A 17,962-nucleotide genomic window follows, 5' to 3' on the forward strand; every position below is an offset into this window, starting at 1 on the left:
ACATATGAGCATAGATACAAAGTGATAGAGATACAAATTTTAGCTTTATTGCTAGTAAAGCTGTTTGATATACATCTCTCAGGTCTTTGGTTTAGAGTCACACACATCTTTATTTTAATTAAAACAGGTGTGTATTGTACATATTGTTTTATAATATTTTTATTAGATTTTATGCCATGAACATTTTTTCATGTCATTAAATATCCATCTGTAACATAACTTTTAGCTCTTCTCAAAGTAATGCCTATCTGTTTAATCAGTTCTGATTGGCTTTATAGAAGTACTACTTGAGTATTTTACATCTTCCTTGTTCTGTGTATTGAAACACACACACACACACAATATGAAAAATTCCCTTTATAGCTGAAGATAAAAATTTTTTCTTTTAAAGTTTATTTTGGCTTATTTGATCTAAGTTAATCTCTCTCTATCCTTTTTTTTTTTTTTTTTTTTTTTTGCGGTATGCGGGCCTCTCACTGTTGTGGCCTCTCCCGTTGCGGAGCACAGGCTCCGGACGCGCACTCTCAGCGGCCATGGCTCATGGGCCCAGTTGCTCCGCGGCACATGGGATCCTCCCGGACCGGGGCACGAACCCGTGTCCCCCACATCAGCAGGTGGACCCTCAACCACTGCGCCACCGGGGAAGCCCCCAACCTTTTTATCTTTTAAGAAAATAATTTAGTAAGAAATTTCCCTGGAAAAAAAAATAGTGGTTGATTACATTTCTGTCTTCATTTTTTTTAATGCAAAACCACATATTTATTAAACATATGATTAACTTAAAAACACCAAACCAGTTTGTTTTAAAGTGCTCCTCATCCAAAACCTTGGACAAAACCATCACTTCAAAGTGAACTGAAAAAACTGTTTACAAGGCAGACACTGACAATAGGTATGGACAGGCACTACCAAAAAATGCTATTTGTTCTTTAATTAAATAATGCCATTCTCAAGTTACATAGGGCAGTCACCTTGAAAGATTCCTTTTTTATAAATATTCATAAATTCAAAATGTCTAGATATTCTAAAGAGCTGCAAACATTAATACCTTACAACAGCAACTTATGTCTATTTTCGGAAAAAAGCACTAAAATCCTCTTCCATTGCAAGTCATTTATTTCTCTGGTGGAAGTGAGCAAGGTCACTACAATATTAACCTCTTTTCTAGAACAATGTAAATAACAAGGTATACACATCTTAAATTTGGTAGGTCATAAAAGTTAGGATGAAATCATTTTTTCTGATGCAACAGAAAAATAAATAAGTAAAAATTAAATACTTTAACCCAATATTTGGTATTGACAAGTCAGTAGTGTCAACTTCATATACAAAGGACAGCACAGTCTGGATTTTAAAAAATCCTCAATGTCATGGTATTTGGAGTAAAAATATTTCGAATATTAAATGTTTCCTTTTTGCTTAAAGGAATATAATACAAACACCATCAAGCTGCGACCGCAACTCAGTTTCAGCTGGGGTAAAGTGACCATTTGGTCCATGGCACAAGTTACGTATATCACACTTCTGTCAAACTGAAACCTTAGCTTTATAAGATTTCATGTTTATAAGCTACAATACACACTGACTAAGATGTCAGTCCCTCACAGTTTTTTAGAAAAATATCTACATTTGTCCTTACAGATGTCAAAATGTTACGCCATCATTTGTTCAAAAAACAAAAAGATGCACATTCATACTGTGAAGTTATTAGGAAAATACTCTTGCAAATAAACTATATAAAGATAAAATACATTTCAAAGGTATGTGGGTTGTTTTTTGTTTGTTTGTTTTACAATATTCTATAAAGTGCAGAGTAATCCTAAGGGAAAAATTGCTCCCTATAACATAGTTTAATTACAGCAGCTTTTGCAGAGCAATACTTAGAGGAAGGTGGACACTTCTGTTTCCTCAGGAAGAGAAGGATGGAAGAGGATCTTCCAACTCAGATATTTTTTTGGCCATAAGTCTGCTTTCTTCAGGAATGGTTGCTGATGCCAAATCTCCATTAAGTGTATTTCTTGAACAGTGAACAGGTCTATCTGGGTCTTCAAGAGGAACATCATTACAAGAGTCTGTATCTGTGTAGGCTCTTCGGCGCCGCTGGGAGAGTCCGTGAAGTGTAGACACTGTTTCTTTTATAGAGTGGCTGCTCCTCTCTGAACTGCAAGAACCAGGGTGGGTGACAGGACACTTCATCATTTGAAAAGGAGAAGTTGACACAGGAGAAACTAAGGGATCCAGATGGCACAGCTGAAACATCCCGGGTTTAAACTTGGCATTCGAGAAAACCATATGATCATCTCAATAGATGCAGAGAAAGCTTTTGACAAAATTCAACACCCATTTCTGATAAAAACCCTGCAGAAAGTAGGTGTAGAGGGAACTTTCCTCAATATAATAAAGGCCATATATGACAAGCCCACAGCCAACATCATCCTCAATGGCAAAAAACTGAAAGCATTTCCACTAAGGTCAGGAACAAGACAAGGTTGCCCACTCTCACCGCTCTTATTCAACATAGTTTTGGAAGTTTTAGCCACAGCAATCAGAGAAGAAAAGGAAATAAAAGGAATCCAAATCGGAAAAGAAGAAGTAAAGCTGTCACTGTTTGCAGATGACATGATACTATACATAGAGAATCCTAAAGATGCTACCAGAAAACTACTAGAGCTAATCAATGAATTTGGTAAAGTAGCAGGATACAAAATTAATGCACAGAAATCTCTGGCATTCCTATATACTAATGATGAAAAATCTGAAAGTGAAATCAAGAAAACACTCCCATTTACCATTGCAACAAAAAGAATAAAATATCTAGGAATAAACCTACCTAAGGAGACAAAAGACCTGTATGCAGAAAATTATAAGACACTGATGAAAGAAATTAAAGATGATACAAACAGATGGAGAGATATACCATGTTCTTGGATTGGAAGAATCAACATTGTGAAAATGACTCTACTTCCCAAAGCAATCTATAGATTCAATGCAATCCCTATCAAACTACCACTGGCATTTTTCACAGAACTAGAACAAAAAATTTCACAATTTGTATGGAAACACAAAAGACCCCGAATAGCCAAAGCAATCTTGAGAACAAAAAATGGAGCTGGAGGAATCAGGCTGCCTGACTTCAGACTATACTACAAAGCTACAGTAATCAAGACAGTATGGTACTGGCACAAAAACAGAAAGATAGATCAATGGAATAGGATAGAAAGCCCAGAGATAAACCCATGCACATATGGTCACCTTATCTTTGATAAAGGTGGCAGGAATATACAGTGGAGAAAGGACAGCCCCTTCAATAAGTGGTGCTGGGAAAACTGGACAGGTACATGTAAAAGTATGAGATTAGATCACTCCCTAACACCATACACAAAAATAAGCTCAAAATGGATTAAAGACCTAAATGTAAGGCCAGAAACTATCAAACTCTTAGAGGAAAACATAGGCAGAACACTCTATGACATAAATCACAGCAAGATCCTTCTTGACCCATCTCCTAGAGTAATGGAGATAAAAACAAAAATAAACAAATGGGACCTAATGAAACTTCAAAGCTTTTGCACAGCAAAGGAAACCATAAACAAGACCAAAAGACAGCCCTCAGAATGGGAGAAAATATTTGCAAATGAATCAACTGACAAAGGATTAATCTCTAAAATTTACAGGCAGCTCATGCAGCTCAATAACAAAAAAATAAACAACCCAATCCAAAAATGGGCAGAAGACCTAAATAGACATTTCTCCAAAGAAGATATACAGACTGCCAACAAACACATGAAAGAATGCTCAACATCATTAATCATTAGAGAAATGCAAATCAAAACTACAATGAGATATCATCTCACACCAGTCAGAATGGCCATCATCAAAAAATCTAGAAACAATAAATGCTGGAGAGGGTGTGGAGAAAAGGGAACACTCTTGCACTGCTGGTGGGAATGTGAATTGGTTCAGCCACTATGGAGAACAGTATGGAGGTTCCTTAAAAAACTACAAATAGAACTACCATATGACCCAGCAATCCCACTACTAGGTATATACCCTGAGGAAACCAGAATTCAGAAAGAGTCATGTACCAAAATGTTCATTGCAGCTCTATTTACAATAGCCCGGAGATGGAAACAACCTAAGTGGAGGGGTGGGATAGGGAGGGTGGGAGGGAGGGAGACAAAGAGGGAAGAGATATGGGAACATATATATATGTATAACTGATTCACTCTGTTATAACGCAGAAACTAACACACCATTGTAAAGCAATTATACCCCAATAAAGATGTTAAAAAAATAAAAATAAAAATAAAATAAAATAAAATAAAAAATTTAAAAAAAAAAAAAACTTGGCATTCGCTATCTTCACACATTCCTCAAGCGTTGTGATGAATGTATTACATGTCGCCCTAAGTAGAGAAGAGGCTTCATTCATGTTCTCTATGCTGGGAGATGAATGATTCTCATCATGGTGAACAAATTCTTGGACCTTATGAACTTGCTTCATTAGGAAGTCACAGTAGAGGTGAAGCTCAGACATTTTGGTTTTCAGAGATTCACTGGTTTCATTTATTTCTTCTTCTTTTTTAGTCCTAGTATCAGACAAACAGGCTTTGGAGCTCCCCCAGAACAACCAGCCACCTTTGTCTTTCAGCTGCATTCGATGCCTTCATGTAGAAATGCTGCTTTCCTGGAATGATTAATTCCATTCTTGTGCTGTCTGCTGAATGGACTTTAATTTCACAAACTGCCATCTTTATACTTCCTTTGTTCCCTTTGCAAACATCATCTTGTGAATCATAATAGGACAGGATTCCATTATCTAAAACAAACCAACGAGGCTGCCAACCTGTGAGATAGTTGGTCCGCTTGTACAGAACTCCCTCCATGCTTCAGAGCCCGGCGCCGCGCATCCTCCTGGCCCGGCGCCGGCCGCGGTGAAGGGGGAAACGCGGGGCCTGGGCAGCCCCTACCGGCCCGCCCGGGCCCCTCCCCCGGCGCCCCCAGCCGGCACCGAGCAGCCCTCAGCCCGCGCGCGCTGCCGGGGCGTGGCGGTCCTCAGAGGCCGGGACGGCGGCCGCCGCGTGGTGCCTTGCGAGCCTTGAAACATCCCCGGGTGAGCCCCGGCGGCGACGGCGGCAAGGTCGGGACCGCGGCCGGCCTCCCGCTCGCGCTTCCACCGCCCGGGGGCTCCCTTCCGCGTCCCCTCTGTCTCCATATTTTTAAAAGGGGAAATGTTTACCATACTTTAAAGGCTTCTTGAATATCCATCATCAAACATTCTAAGAGCAATTGCTTAGACGGTATTTTTGTTCACCCAAATTTTAAGCAAGGCTTTAACAATTTTTTTGGCAACTCTGTACAAAATTGCCAGCTTATTTATGAGCATATATTACCTGTGTACAAATAACAGAACATGTCGTAAAGATATGATGATTTTTCAAATGAACTTATATTTCCTCCATAACCCAGGAAGATTATGGAATAGCTACCTTGATGTACTTCATGAAATAGGATTGTTTAGCGTCAAGTGCAACCGTGTATAAAACATCTTCCCAATTAGATTCATTCATTGAAGACTCCTGATATCCTTTCAATCTTAATATTGGTTTAAATGTTGATCAGGAAAATTGACAGTCTTCCCTAATTTGAGTTCAGATTTTGCTCATGAATTCCACAGAGCATTTTCCCTTTAAAAGTTCAATGAAACTTAACTTTAAAAAGGTACCACAAAAGAGAAGCAGCTGTAAATGCCAAGGCTTGCACTGACTAATGTAATGCTAGTCTATAATCACAGACTCCAATCTGCCCCCAAACAAATTACACTGTGACAAAAACTGTCTGCAAAAGAAAAGTCAAAATGAATATAATATTGGAATCAACTTCAGTGGAGTGGCCCAACAGAATAGTCACTAAAAATTAAAATGGGATCTGACAACAAGGCAAGATACGACTCCAGGATCCAGAGTACAGAGGTTTATTGCCAATGCTGAGCTGGAATCCTGGCCTAGAAAAGGGGGATGTCCAGAAGGAAGCCACACTGGGATTGGAAAGCAGGCTTTTGGCCATAAAGGTTAGTGATGCTGAAACCTCAAAAACCTTGGAGGTTCAAATTGGGTAAGTCAGTATTTCGGAGTGGCAGGGTGGGGTTACCTTCCTGGTTCTGCTGAGTAGCTGAGAACACAGCATACTGGATCCAGGCATTTGGGGTTCTGTTCCTAACCCTGGCTCTTATTCTCCCAAGAAATCAGTGTTAGCCACTTAACGTTCTCTGTCCCAGTTTTCTTCTAAGTATAATCAGATGAACACATTGACCATATACTGAATTTACTAGGATGTTACCAGTTAGTGTTTTAAAATAGAAAGAATAAAATAGAACAGAACAGAAATTATAGAGCTATAAGAAATTTTACAGATCCACTAATCCAATCCTTTCAACACTATGGCTTTGAGAGAAGAGACAAATCACACATCTATTTAGTGCTTTGAAAGCTTCTCTTTTTCAACTTGGAAATAAAAACTAGAATACGTCCTTTGAATATTGTATTGTATCTGGGGCTGGACAAATAGGTATTGCTTTGTGGAGTATTAAAAATTATGAGGTAGATAGATATGTAGTGACCTGAAAAGTATTAATGATATATACCTTAGTGAAAAAATATTACACAATAATATGTGCAATACAAGCCTGTCTCTATTAAAATTAAATAGGTATGCATATACCTCTAAGAGAGACCTGTTGTCAAGTCAGTATTTTATGGTGGGATTATAGGTTATTTTCATTTTCCTCTTTTGGCTTATCAGTGATTTCTAATATATTGAATATGTATTTTGTTTATAATAGAAAAAATATTACATTCTGTGTTCTAAAATGCAACATATATTGAAATCTAAAAAATATAGGTTTTATTACCCTGAAATGATTCCTTTTGATCTTTTGACTACCTGTACAAACATCAGAACTGTACTGTTAACTCAGATCTCTCTTTTAAGCTCCAGACACAGTTATTCAAATGTTCTATGTATAGTTTAGGGCCCTATTGCTCTCTACTTAGAGTCTCCTCTGGGACATTAGCTCTCAACCAATCATAATACTATCCTGCCTTTGGAGGCATAATCGAGTACTTGCTATCAAGGCCTCAGGCCCGCTTTTGATAACAAAGAAACAGCTAGTTCCCAAAGTGCAAACCTTCTTTTGTTAGCACATAAGCTATTCTACCTTTCAGAACAATAATTAAAATATCTCAGATTCTGACCACAGTCTTCTATAAATTCCATCTTATTGGATCATTTACCCTCAGTACAGCTGAACTTCAACCTCAGTGGAATCATTGATTTATTAAATCCTCTGCTTTCCCCCATCTGTCAGCTCTTTACTCATCTCCTGTCCCGGTTAGAGTCCATGGTCATTATTGCAACTACTCTCTTCCCTAAAATCACTGCCCCCTTTCTCTTTTCATTTCACATCTTCAACAAACCACATTCTCCAAATTAATGACCTTTTGATTTTTCTGTGCCTGTACCCAAGGTACTAAAAAAATTTTTCCTTATAAATTCACAATCATTGATCTTAACCCTGCAAGACAATTACTCATCCCTCTGATTTTCCCCTTACATTCCACCAAAACTGCTTTCATCATTATTATCAATGTCATCTACTTTACCAAATCCAGGAGAAACTTTTTTGTTCCTTAGCTTATTAGATCGCTTAGTTATCTCCAAAACAGTCATTTGCTTTCTCCTCTAAAATATTCTGTTCCTTTGGATTCTAAACCTTAGAGAATTTTAATTTTCCTTTTTTCTGGCTATTTAATCTTAGTCTTGCTTGAAGGCTCATCTTCCCATACTGAGCTGTAAGAATTTTCTCAGGGATCTGTCCTAGGTCTTCTTGTCCTCTACTCTTCAGTCTCCATCTAGGACTATGGCATCTATTCCACTCCTTTGATTGCAATGAGCACCTATATTCTAATGGATACCAAATCTATACCATTAACTCATGCCTTTCCTTTAAGATCCAGGTCATTTATTCAACTGTCTACTTCGCATCTATATTTAGGTGCTCCACGGACACCTTAAACTCAACAGATATTTAAAACTAACTCGTGATCTTCCTCTTTCTCCAATAGTGTTTACTCTTCATTCAGTGCTGCCTAGTCAATGGCACCCCCTTCTACCCATATGTTCAAGGCAAAACCTGCTTGTCATCTTTGACTCCTGCCATCCCCTATTCTCCCAAACTAGCTTCACCAGTTAATGCTATCTCCAAGATAGGTCTCATTCCACACATCTCTCTCCATTTCTACTACCCACACCTTAAACTAGGCTATTGTTATTTTTTCACCTGTAATAAACTCTGATACGGCTTCTTCCACCTGCTCTTATTTTCCTACAATATATTCCCCACATTGCTGTCAGCTTGATCTTTTAAAAACTAACATTTGATCATTTCTTTTTCCTACTAAAAATCTTCATATAGCTTCCCATTGCCTGTAGGGCAAAGACAAAATTCCTTAACACCCCCTGCAAGACCTTGCCTGGTCTGCTTTCTACCTACTTTTCTGGTCCCATTCAATGATAGTCCTCTATAAAACTATAACTGTGGAAAAGAAATATTATCCCCATTTTACAGCTCAGGAAGCAATTCTTTGAGAATTTAAACTATTTAAATTTAAATTATTTTCTATTGTCAAATGCTTAGAATTTAGTAGAGCCAAGATTCTGACCTAATCAGGTTGGTTCCTATCTTCTTTTTCAGAATGCAACCTTATCTCTATAGCTCCAAATTCATTTAAAATAATATATGTCTCAAAAGAGGATAGTATTGAAATCAAACAAATATTTCACCTTAAGGAATATGTTTCCAGAGATAAGACAAAGATTCACTGAAATAAAATATAAATTATGGGTTTTTGTTATACCAAATACTGGTAGATGCAATGTTAATAGTAATACCCAAGATGTATTGAGCACTTACTCAATATGAATACTCTATACTCATTCATTCATTTATGCCCTATAAAAACTGAATGAAGTCTATAATATTATGATCCCCATTTGACAAATATCTAACCTGAGACATGGAAAGATAAAGCGTTTGTCCAAACTTACATAGGAAGTACAGGAGCTGAGCTTTGAACTCAGGCTATCAACCTCAGAAGTTTATTTTTCCTAACACTCTTTTAATATATTAATATTGTAATCTCAATTTTTGAAAAATGATGGAAGATGGAAAGTAGACTTCATAAGGAAGGATAAAATCCAAGCCCTTCGCTCACTTTTCTAGATTTTTCATCACCATATGGCCTCCCTGTGACACTCTCCAGACTTTCGGCACAAGATACCACTCACAAATCCCTGACTCCTACAGTTTTCAGTCTGTGTGCACATGATCACAGTGTTCTGCATATACATTACTACATCCTTTTTCTTTTTTTTTAAAATAAGTTTATTTTATTTTATAAATTTATTTATTTATTTATATTTGGCTGCGTTGGGTCTTCATTGCTGCACGCGGGCTTTCTCTAGTTGTGGCGAGCGGGGGCTACTTTTCGTTGCGGTGCGTGGGCTTCTCATTGCAGTGGTTTCTCTTGTTGCGGAGCACGGGCTCTAGGCATGCGGGCTTCAGTAGTTGTGGCTCGCACACTCTAGAGCGCAGGCTCAGTAGTTGTGGCACACGGGCTTAGTTGCTCTATGGCATGTGAGATCCTCCCGGACCAGGGCTCGAACCTGTGTCCCCTGCACTGGCAGAAGGATTCTTAACCACTGCACCACCAGGGAAGTCCCTACATCCTTTTTCTTTTCATAATCTTAATTATGAAGGTCTAAGCCCTTAAACATAGATAGCCCATTATAAAGTAGCACTAAATAAATGTGTGGTGAATTGAACTGGTCCTCCAAAGACAAGAAATACATATTTCCTTAAATGCACATATTGGTGGCCTAAGGTAAACAACTGAAAATCCCTATCAGTGTTTCAACTTTGCCATAAAAGTGTATCAAAACAATGATTTGTATCTCAATCAGTAGAAAGAAAACTACCAAAATATTATTAAATAAAAACTTGAATATTAGAAAGCAATTTATATTATGTAGAATATTCGGAAAACAAAAAATGAAGCTGCTAATTATGTAAATGTTTTTAAATGTAAAACTGATTTCTTAAATCCACACATAGAAATGAACCTCATGTCTGTCTTACATTCACAGTTGTCATGCTACCCTTACTCATGATATATATATATAACAAGATTTTCTTGTATTTTTTCCCTATATTTAAAGGTGTTATAAACAACATTCTTCCTGTCTTACATGCTATGGATACACCATAATTTTATTTTTTGATATTTTTCCCATTTGAAATTTGGGGAGAGAAAGAAGCTGAAATTTGGATATTTTATATATAACACTATATTTGGTATCTAGTTCAACCAGTAAGTCTGATTTCTGGGCTCTTTCTGCTGTAAGAGGAGACTTTCTCATTATAGTAGCCAATCACTTAGTCACAGCCTTAGGAGTTCTGCGGAGGCTGAGTACATGTCTTATGAATAAGTAGGGTGTGGTTGGCAGAGCCCCGGGAAAGGAATAATGATACTTGCCTTCAATGCTCAATCATTCAACACCTCCAGGCAAATATCTTCTCAACAATTGGGGGATTTGTAATAAATTATTTCAAAGGTTTGTCCTTCTTACCTTAGGATCTATGACTCTAGGTCAAGTGGGGAAAATTTTACAAAGCTAACTTCTTCAGCTCTTGTCTCTACTATTGTTTGACAGGGAATATAGGAAAATTAAAAGGACTAAAATTCCAGTCTGAAAAGCCAGAATGTTAATAAAACTTTGATACTGGTCATTTCTTATGTATAATTATAGCTTGTGTTTCAGTGCATCAGCAGCTTATCCAGGAATCTGAAAGTACATGGACATGGCAGGCATTTATAACATTAATAAGGACATACATCCAAGCTACGAGTAGGCAAAGAAAAGCTTTTATTCTTTTTCAGAACTTGGAAGGATCAGAAAGGGAGCTCTGACTTCCTTAACAGAGGCTCTGAGATGGAAAATAATTTTGGTCAAATAGCTTAGAAAGGAAAACAAATTTCGTTTCCCTCAGAGGTACCCTATGACAGCCGAGTTCTAAAGATGACTTCATTTCAGAGTCCCGTATTTATGACTCAAGAAAACCAAGAAAGTGTTCATTACTCAAAGCTGCAAGAAGAAGGAAAATAAGAAACCCAAAGTTAAGCATGGCCATCCAGCTGGCACATGTGCCCGGGCCACAATTGGCTTTGGCAAGTCTTCATCCTCAAGGTCTCCAATGGCTTGGAGGCACCCACTGCAAGAAAATCATGGGTTTTAAAATACAAGAGTTAAAGAACACATTGATGTCATTTTGGTGCAGGAGCATTTAGAGAAATGTGTTCTTGTCTTTGAAGGTTGACTAACCTTGTGAATGCTTCAGACCTGTAATGGGACTCTTTGCCTGGGAGTTGGTGCTACCGTCTCTGAAGAGATTTGCCTTATAAACCATCGCCACAGTGCAGCCTGAGCCTTTGTCCTTTCACTGCTCCAGGCCCAGGAGGAGAAATTTCTACCTAAACTTCTTTTTAAAATCAGAAGTATCTTTATGCATACAGACTAGTCTCCTAGAGTCTTAGAATAACCAGAAACCAGTTCCTGAAGTTACCTGGAAGACTCTCAAATGATTGTATAATCTCTGCTTAATCGACTTCTTTATGAGGGAATTCTTAATAAGTTCTTCCACATAAAAGAGTCAAATTTGTCTCCCTTTAATTCCACCTATCCATTCTTGTTCTTCCTCTAAGAGCTACGAAGAATAATCTACCCTTCCCCAATCTCTTTTCCGGATTAAATATTCCAATTCTTTCACCTAATAATTTCAAGTACTTTGCCATCCTAACCATTCTTTCCTGCATGTGCCCAGCTTAATTTTCATCTTTTAAAAGTGCTTATGGTAATTTAAAAAAATATTTTGTCTGGGCTGCGCTGAAATACTCCTACAAAATAAAGCAGAATCTTGATGCCCTATAAAGTGGGTTTACTCATATAATTCTGGCTTTTAGAAATAATTTCTAGATAAAAAGAATTAATATTAATCACCAAATCTCAGTCATGACAGTCTTCTTTCCCACTGTTACCCCATAAAATCATACAAATTAATTTTTTAGAAATCTAAGGACTATATTTGTAATCCTTCATGACGTTATGAAACATGTTTAAGAGAAGAAAGTAAAATACATGTTCAATCTAAAATGTGTGCCTTAGTACTTTAAATCCAGACTCTTAATGTTGGATTAGATAAGAATTTAGATGCCAACAGGTTTCTTCCCTCTGTTTAGAGATGAGGAATCTGAGACTGGGAAGAGTAAGTATCTTGCCCAAGTACTTGCTTACACCCTCAAATCACTGGGAGAAGCAGGATTCTTTCTCCAATCCAAACCTCTTTCTCATGAACCCTGTATGTTCAGCTTGCCATAAATTGCAATTAGAGCCAAATGTCACCTTAGTTTGTTAAATGACTTACCTTATATCCCGTGCAGAGAATATAACATAACCATAGGACATGTTTTATGTTATTAATAAACATGACAAAACCATATAAGCAAAATGTTACAAGAAATAGCATGTAAGACATTCGTTGACAGGTAAAATCCTCTTATAAGAAATAGCATATATAGAAATAACACATATAGAAAATGTTGATTCATTTCCATGTCAAGAGAATCTGTCTTTGAAGGAGCTCTTCAATGACCAATTCTAGCTGCTGAATTATGTTTCTGGTTGCTAGTTACCTAGTTTAGAGTTAGTTTACTAGATACTACTTATGTTTCTTGCAGCACACTAATTTACTTAACTACCCATAGTTAACTGTTCAGTTAACTATGCTGTGTAATTAACAACTTAAAGCTTAGTGGCTTAAAATGACGATCATTTTTCTCTGCCAGTCAGATATTCGAGCATCCTCATTAAGGATAGCTTATCTCTTCTGCGTAGTAACAGGTCCCTCTTCAGTTACATTCGGCTAGAACATCAGGTCAGCTAGAATGTTCCAGATTGCCTCACTCAGCTGGGATGATTGGGAGGACTAGGCTTCTCTTTTCTTGTGGTATCAGCCAGGCTCCCACACATGTCTGAGCCCTCAGTTCTTCATGTGGCCTTTCTCTCAATTCACATGTATAACCTGGACATCTTATATTGTGTCTGGGTTCTCCCTGAGCAAAAGCAGAAGATCCAACAACTACTATTAAGGCCGGGCTCAGAAGTCCCAAAGGGTCAATTCCGTTATATTCTGTTGATCAATGCAAGTGGCAAGTCCAACCCAGATTCTAAGTTTGGGTAAATAGAATATACTTTTCAATAGAAGTACAATTTATGTGAACAGAGATGGAAACCCCATACAACAAAACTTTTTGTCTGCTATTCGCTTTGCAGTTGGCGAAAGGGCAGCTGAGTTCAGCTTTGATTCTGCCTCCAAAATAAAAACACTCTTAAAAAACTCATCCACCAATATAGAAACTAGTATAAATACACACACACACACACACACACACGAAGAAACAGTAGACAAAAATGCAGGACTAGAGTATTGCACACATGGTTTCTCTTTTTATCCTTAAAGAGTAGTTTCACATTAAACTGTAGTTTATCCACATTACTGAAAGTTTCATCTTTATCTCTGAGATAACATTTTAATTCTTATCATTTTAATAAAATTGTTTCACAACCAAATAATACATATGTATGTCCTAAAAGATTTGATGTAACACAAACACACACACACAGCAGTTCTAGAACCTTTAAAGTTCAACACACTTCATTAACATTTTACACCATAATTACATCATACTGCACTTCATGATGGTCCATAGCTGTATCTTACATCATGGAGCCACATCATCATTTACTTAATTAGTATTGAAAATTATGTTGTTTCAAATCATTTAGTATTTGAAATATTACGTTAGTGAATATGCTTATTCATAAAACTTTGTATATATTCATGTCACTTCCTTTTTATACATTCCTAGGTCACAGTAAAAGCTATCTCAAAAGCTTTTGATGGATATAGACTGATTGCACTACCAGATGTTAAAATGATTACACTTCTACCAATGTTTGCCTATATCGTTAAACCTTTGCCAACACTGGATATTGTCATTAATTGTTAGACATTTCTAATTTATTAAATGAAATATAGTTTCTTATTCTTTTAAGTGTATTTCTTTGACTACTAGTGAAGTTTAGCTTCTTGAGTTTCCAAGGCATAGAATATAACAGTATCATTTTCTAAAAGGGATCATTTAATCACCTAATATATATATATATATATATATACATGCACACACATCCACACATGAAATCAAAATTTTAGCAGTAGTCACTTTGGGTCCTTTTTGTTGAATTATGGGTGATTGTTACTTTTTTCTATATATTTTCTATATATTTTCAAAAATTCTCTATGATTAAGATGAATAGATAAAATCATTTAATAGATTGTTACCATCCCTAGAGTTCCATCTTCGAGATATTACAATGAAATTCTTTGAGAACCTCATAAAGAAATCTCAATAGGATAGAACTCAAGTGGGACCTGTCTACATTTATTATCAGTTGGATTTGATAAGCACTGTACAGTGTGACCCTGTCAGACAGAAAATAGAAGTACAGGTCTTTACAGCAGTTATTGAACGCTGCCTCCCCACTCTAAACATATATACCCAAAATAGAATATTGAGCCTGCCAGTCTTTCCCAAATAAACATGGTTTGGACCAAGAAGCTCTTTCACTCTGACATTATTTCAGCTCTGACACTCCTGGGTTGTAGCTGTGGTGAGCCGGTTCCTTTCCTTTTCCTTCTCTTGGTTAGGTTTTTATCAACTTTGCTTCTCAGCCGGGCTTGATATCTTCATCCTATACTCAGTTCTGCTCCATCCTTCAGCTGCCAGCTTTCCTTGGCAACTCGCCTCCATCTCCAGTCTTTCCCAGGGAAACCCTTTGAGTCCCCGTCACCAATTACACTTTGAAGCTTTATCCTCACCACCCTGCCATTGGATATGCTCTTTACCTCATCTAATAACCTATGAACTGATCCTTCAAAGAAGATAGCATTTTTTTGTATTAGAATAAAAATCACATTGGATATTTGTATCTATTTCTCTTTCTTTAAATTGAAGTATAATTGATTTACAACATTATACTGAATATTAGTTTGTTATACCACATAGGGATTCAAGATTTTTATAGATTATACTACCTTTAAAGTTATTATAAAATAATGGCTATATTTCCCTGTACTGTGCAATATATCCTTGTGGCTTATTTATTTTATACATAGTAGTTTATATCTCTTAATCCCATACCCATATCTTGCCCCCTCCCCTTCCTTCTCCCTACTGGTAACCACTAGTTTGTTCTCTCTATATATGAGTCTGTTTCTGTTTTGTTATATATATTTGTTTGTTTCATTTTTTAGATTTCAAGTATAAGTGATGATAACATAGAGTATTTGTCTTACTTTGTCTGACTGATTTCATTAAGCATAACACCCTCTAGGCCCACCCATGTTGTTGCCAATAGCTGAGAGAGGATTAAAGCATGTTCAGTACCCTTACTGTTACCAAAAGCTTATTATCTAGTAGCAGTCACTACTACTTTTGATGATAGTAGGGGTACTGTACATGCTTTAATCCTCTCTCTGTGATTCATCATGCCCAACTCTGCTTTGAAGGTAGAAGTTATTCAGCATGTATTTGGTTGAATGAATGAATAAATGATGTAACTATGTATCCAAGACTAGATGGTCCATCCTAGACAGAATTAGCTTCTTACTCAATCACAAGTTATTATTCTTAGTAAGTTTGGGTGGCTAAAGGAAGGTAATTAATAAAATTAGTTATAGGGGCAGCAGTGGTAGAGGGTGAATCCTGATTTAGGAAAGAAAATCATGACCTCATTTTTCTGTGAGTCTTGAAAAAGTCACCTACTCTTGCCAGAACTCAGTTTCCGTATCTATGAAAAGAAAGTGATCAACAAGCCAGTCTTCATGACCTCTTGTAGTCTGGGCATTCTTGAATTCTATTCTTAGATTTCATTCAGTCTTTAGCTAAAATGAACCTGAACATCTGGATCATCCCTGGAGCCAAATGAGTTTTAGGGCCAGGAGCTAGAAATTAGATTTAAAGAGGTCCTAATTGTTCTTTCCTGGATCTGTACACTTGAGCCCATGTAAGAATGAATTGTACTCTACAGCTGTTGAGCTCAAATTACTTCTTTCAAAATCATCTCCTTACATTCACTCTGCTGATGGAATTCTCTTTTTAAAATAATAATCTATTAAATCTAACATTTCAATAGTATTGTTATTGTAAAACACTGTATTCTAAAAAGCGTGTGAAATAAATTGTGTAAATTAAATCCATTTTCTGATGGAACTTGCAATTTCTGAGATTAAATACATTTTTTGATTAATTATCAAGGGAACTATTTTTGAGGTTAAATTTCTTTGATAGCCAGCCTCTCTGTGAAATATTTACTTACATCTTTAAAACAAAGAAACAAATATATTAAATGTCTTCTCTTAGAGTGATTCCTAAGGGAAGAACTCTAGTTATTGGGAGATAACTCCTAATTAATCAACTCTATAAATTTGAATGCTAATAGTTCTGATCTCTTTAAATTAGAAGATATCAGACCAACTATTATACCTCCAATCTGATCTTTTCTATAGTACTGAAATAAAAACGTCTAGTTACAGAGTTCAGGTAGTCTACAGTAGTCTTATAATTCATCACTTTTGTTATTTGGCTATAAGTAATTAGATTGAGTTGAAAACTTTCATTTCTTCACATCTATGGTTTTACATTAGATTGCCAAAATCCTTTTCATATAATCATTGCATTTAATTATAACTAGTAGCACTAATCTTGGAAGAAGACAGAATACAAAGTTAGGACTGACTTTATGGAATAAAAATTTAGTGTCCAAAATATTCATGTTTTATATTTTAAATCCAATTAAATTGATGCTGTTACTGGGAAGAATATAATGTGAGTTCATTAGTGACTTCGCCTCTGACAGAACTGTCTTGGACAGTGGAGATAGTTATTTCTACATTAGAATATGTTGTGCATCAAAAAATCAGCTTGTTTGCTTGTATTGGTTTCTTGTAACTCTCTAGACTTGGTCAAGAGTGGCCCCAGTTTTAGCCTCATACGTTAGAGCGGTACCACTTCATGAGTGGATCCATGACAGGATAAGAAGCTTGTATCAGAATGTAAATTAATATTGGTTTCTTTACCTAGCCGTTCTAAAGAAAAATGTTAGCAAAAATAAATAACATGCTTAGAGATGTAGTTCATTTACATTCTGGTGAAGCAAATTATCTCATCATGGAACAGTAACAAGTAGTTCATGGTGTCAGTTGGAGTACTGTTCTATGAGTAGTACTGCTTTAGAGATCAACCACTCTGGCCCTCCTCCAGCCATGCCCCTCCCACAGGGTGAGGAATCCGAGGGACCTAGGAGACACAACTAACCAGAAACACACTCCAACTTCTAAACCATGATCTGGGCACACAAGACCTTGGAATTCTTTGTCCAAACTGTCTAAGGTTATTTGGGCCTCCTCCCCATGTCCTTTTTCCCAAAGATGAATCACACTACTAAGTGCCTTTTTGTAGCTACATAAAGAGAAGTTGGTTGTGTGGGTTGGAGTTTCCACCTTCGTGCACAGATGCTCACAGGACAGGTCAATGGAATTTGGAGTGAGGAAGAAGGAAGTGGTCGACTCTTCAGGGGCCAGGGCCAGCTCTTCATGCATTGCCACTTTTCCAGCAAGTAGATAATTCTAAGTTTCTACCTGGTCTTCTAGCTCAGTGTAGAACATTTCCCTGTATCATATGTAGAGCTCCACTGTACTCTTGCCCCAGCCCTGCAAATGTTAGGGAAA

At 36.9% G+C, this 17,962-nt stretch overlaps 1 protein-coding gene across 1 annotated transcript; it reads right to left on the reverse strand.

Annotated features, from left to right (window-relative positions):
• Positions 1-1,908: 1,908 nt before the first annotated feature.
• On the reverse strand, positions 1,909-4,886 carry LOC103084000 (pleckstrin homology domain-containing family A member 3-like). The gene is given in 4 exon segments (XM_082931423.1): positions 1,909-2,271; position 4,227; positions 4,347-4,621; positions 4,623-4,886. Coding segments are annotated over 4 exon segments (903 nt in total).
• Positions 4,887-17,962: the final 13,076 nt, after the last annotated feature.

Source organism: Lipotes vexillifer, unplaced genomic scaffold (assembly GCF_000442215.2).
Source record: "Lipotes vexillifer unplaced genomic scaffold, Lipotes_vexillifer_v1.1 scaffold228, whole genome shotgun sequence".
Taxonomy (NCBI): domain Eukaryota; kingdom Metazoa; phylum Chordata; class Mammalia; order Artiodactyla; family Lipotidae; genus Lipotes; species Lipotes vexillifer.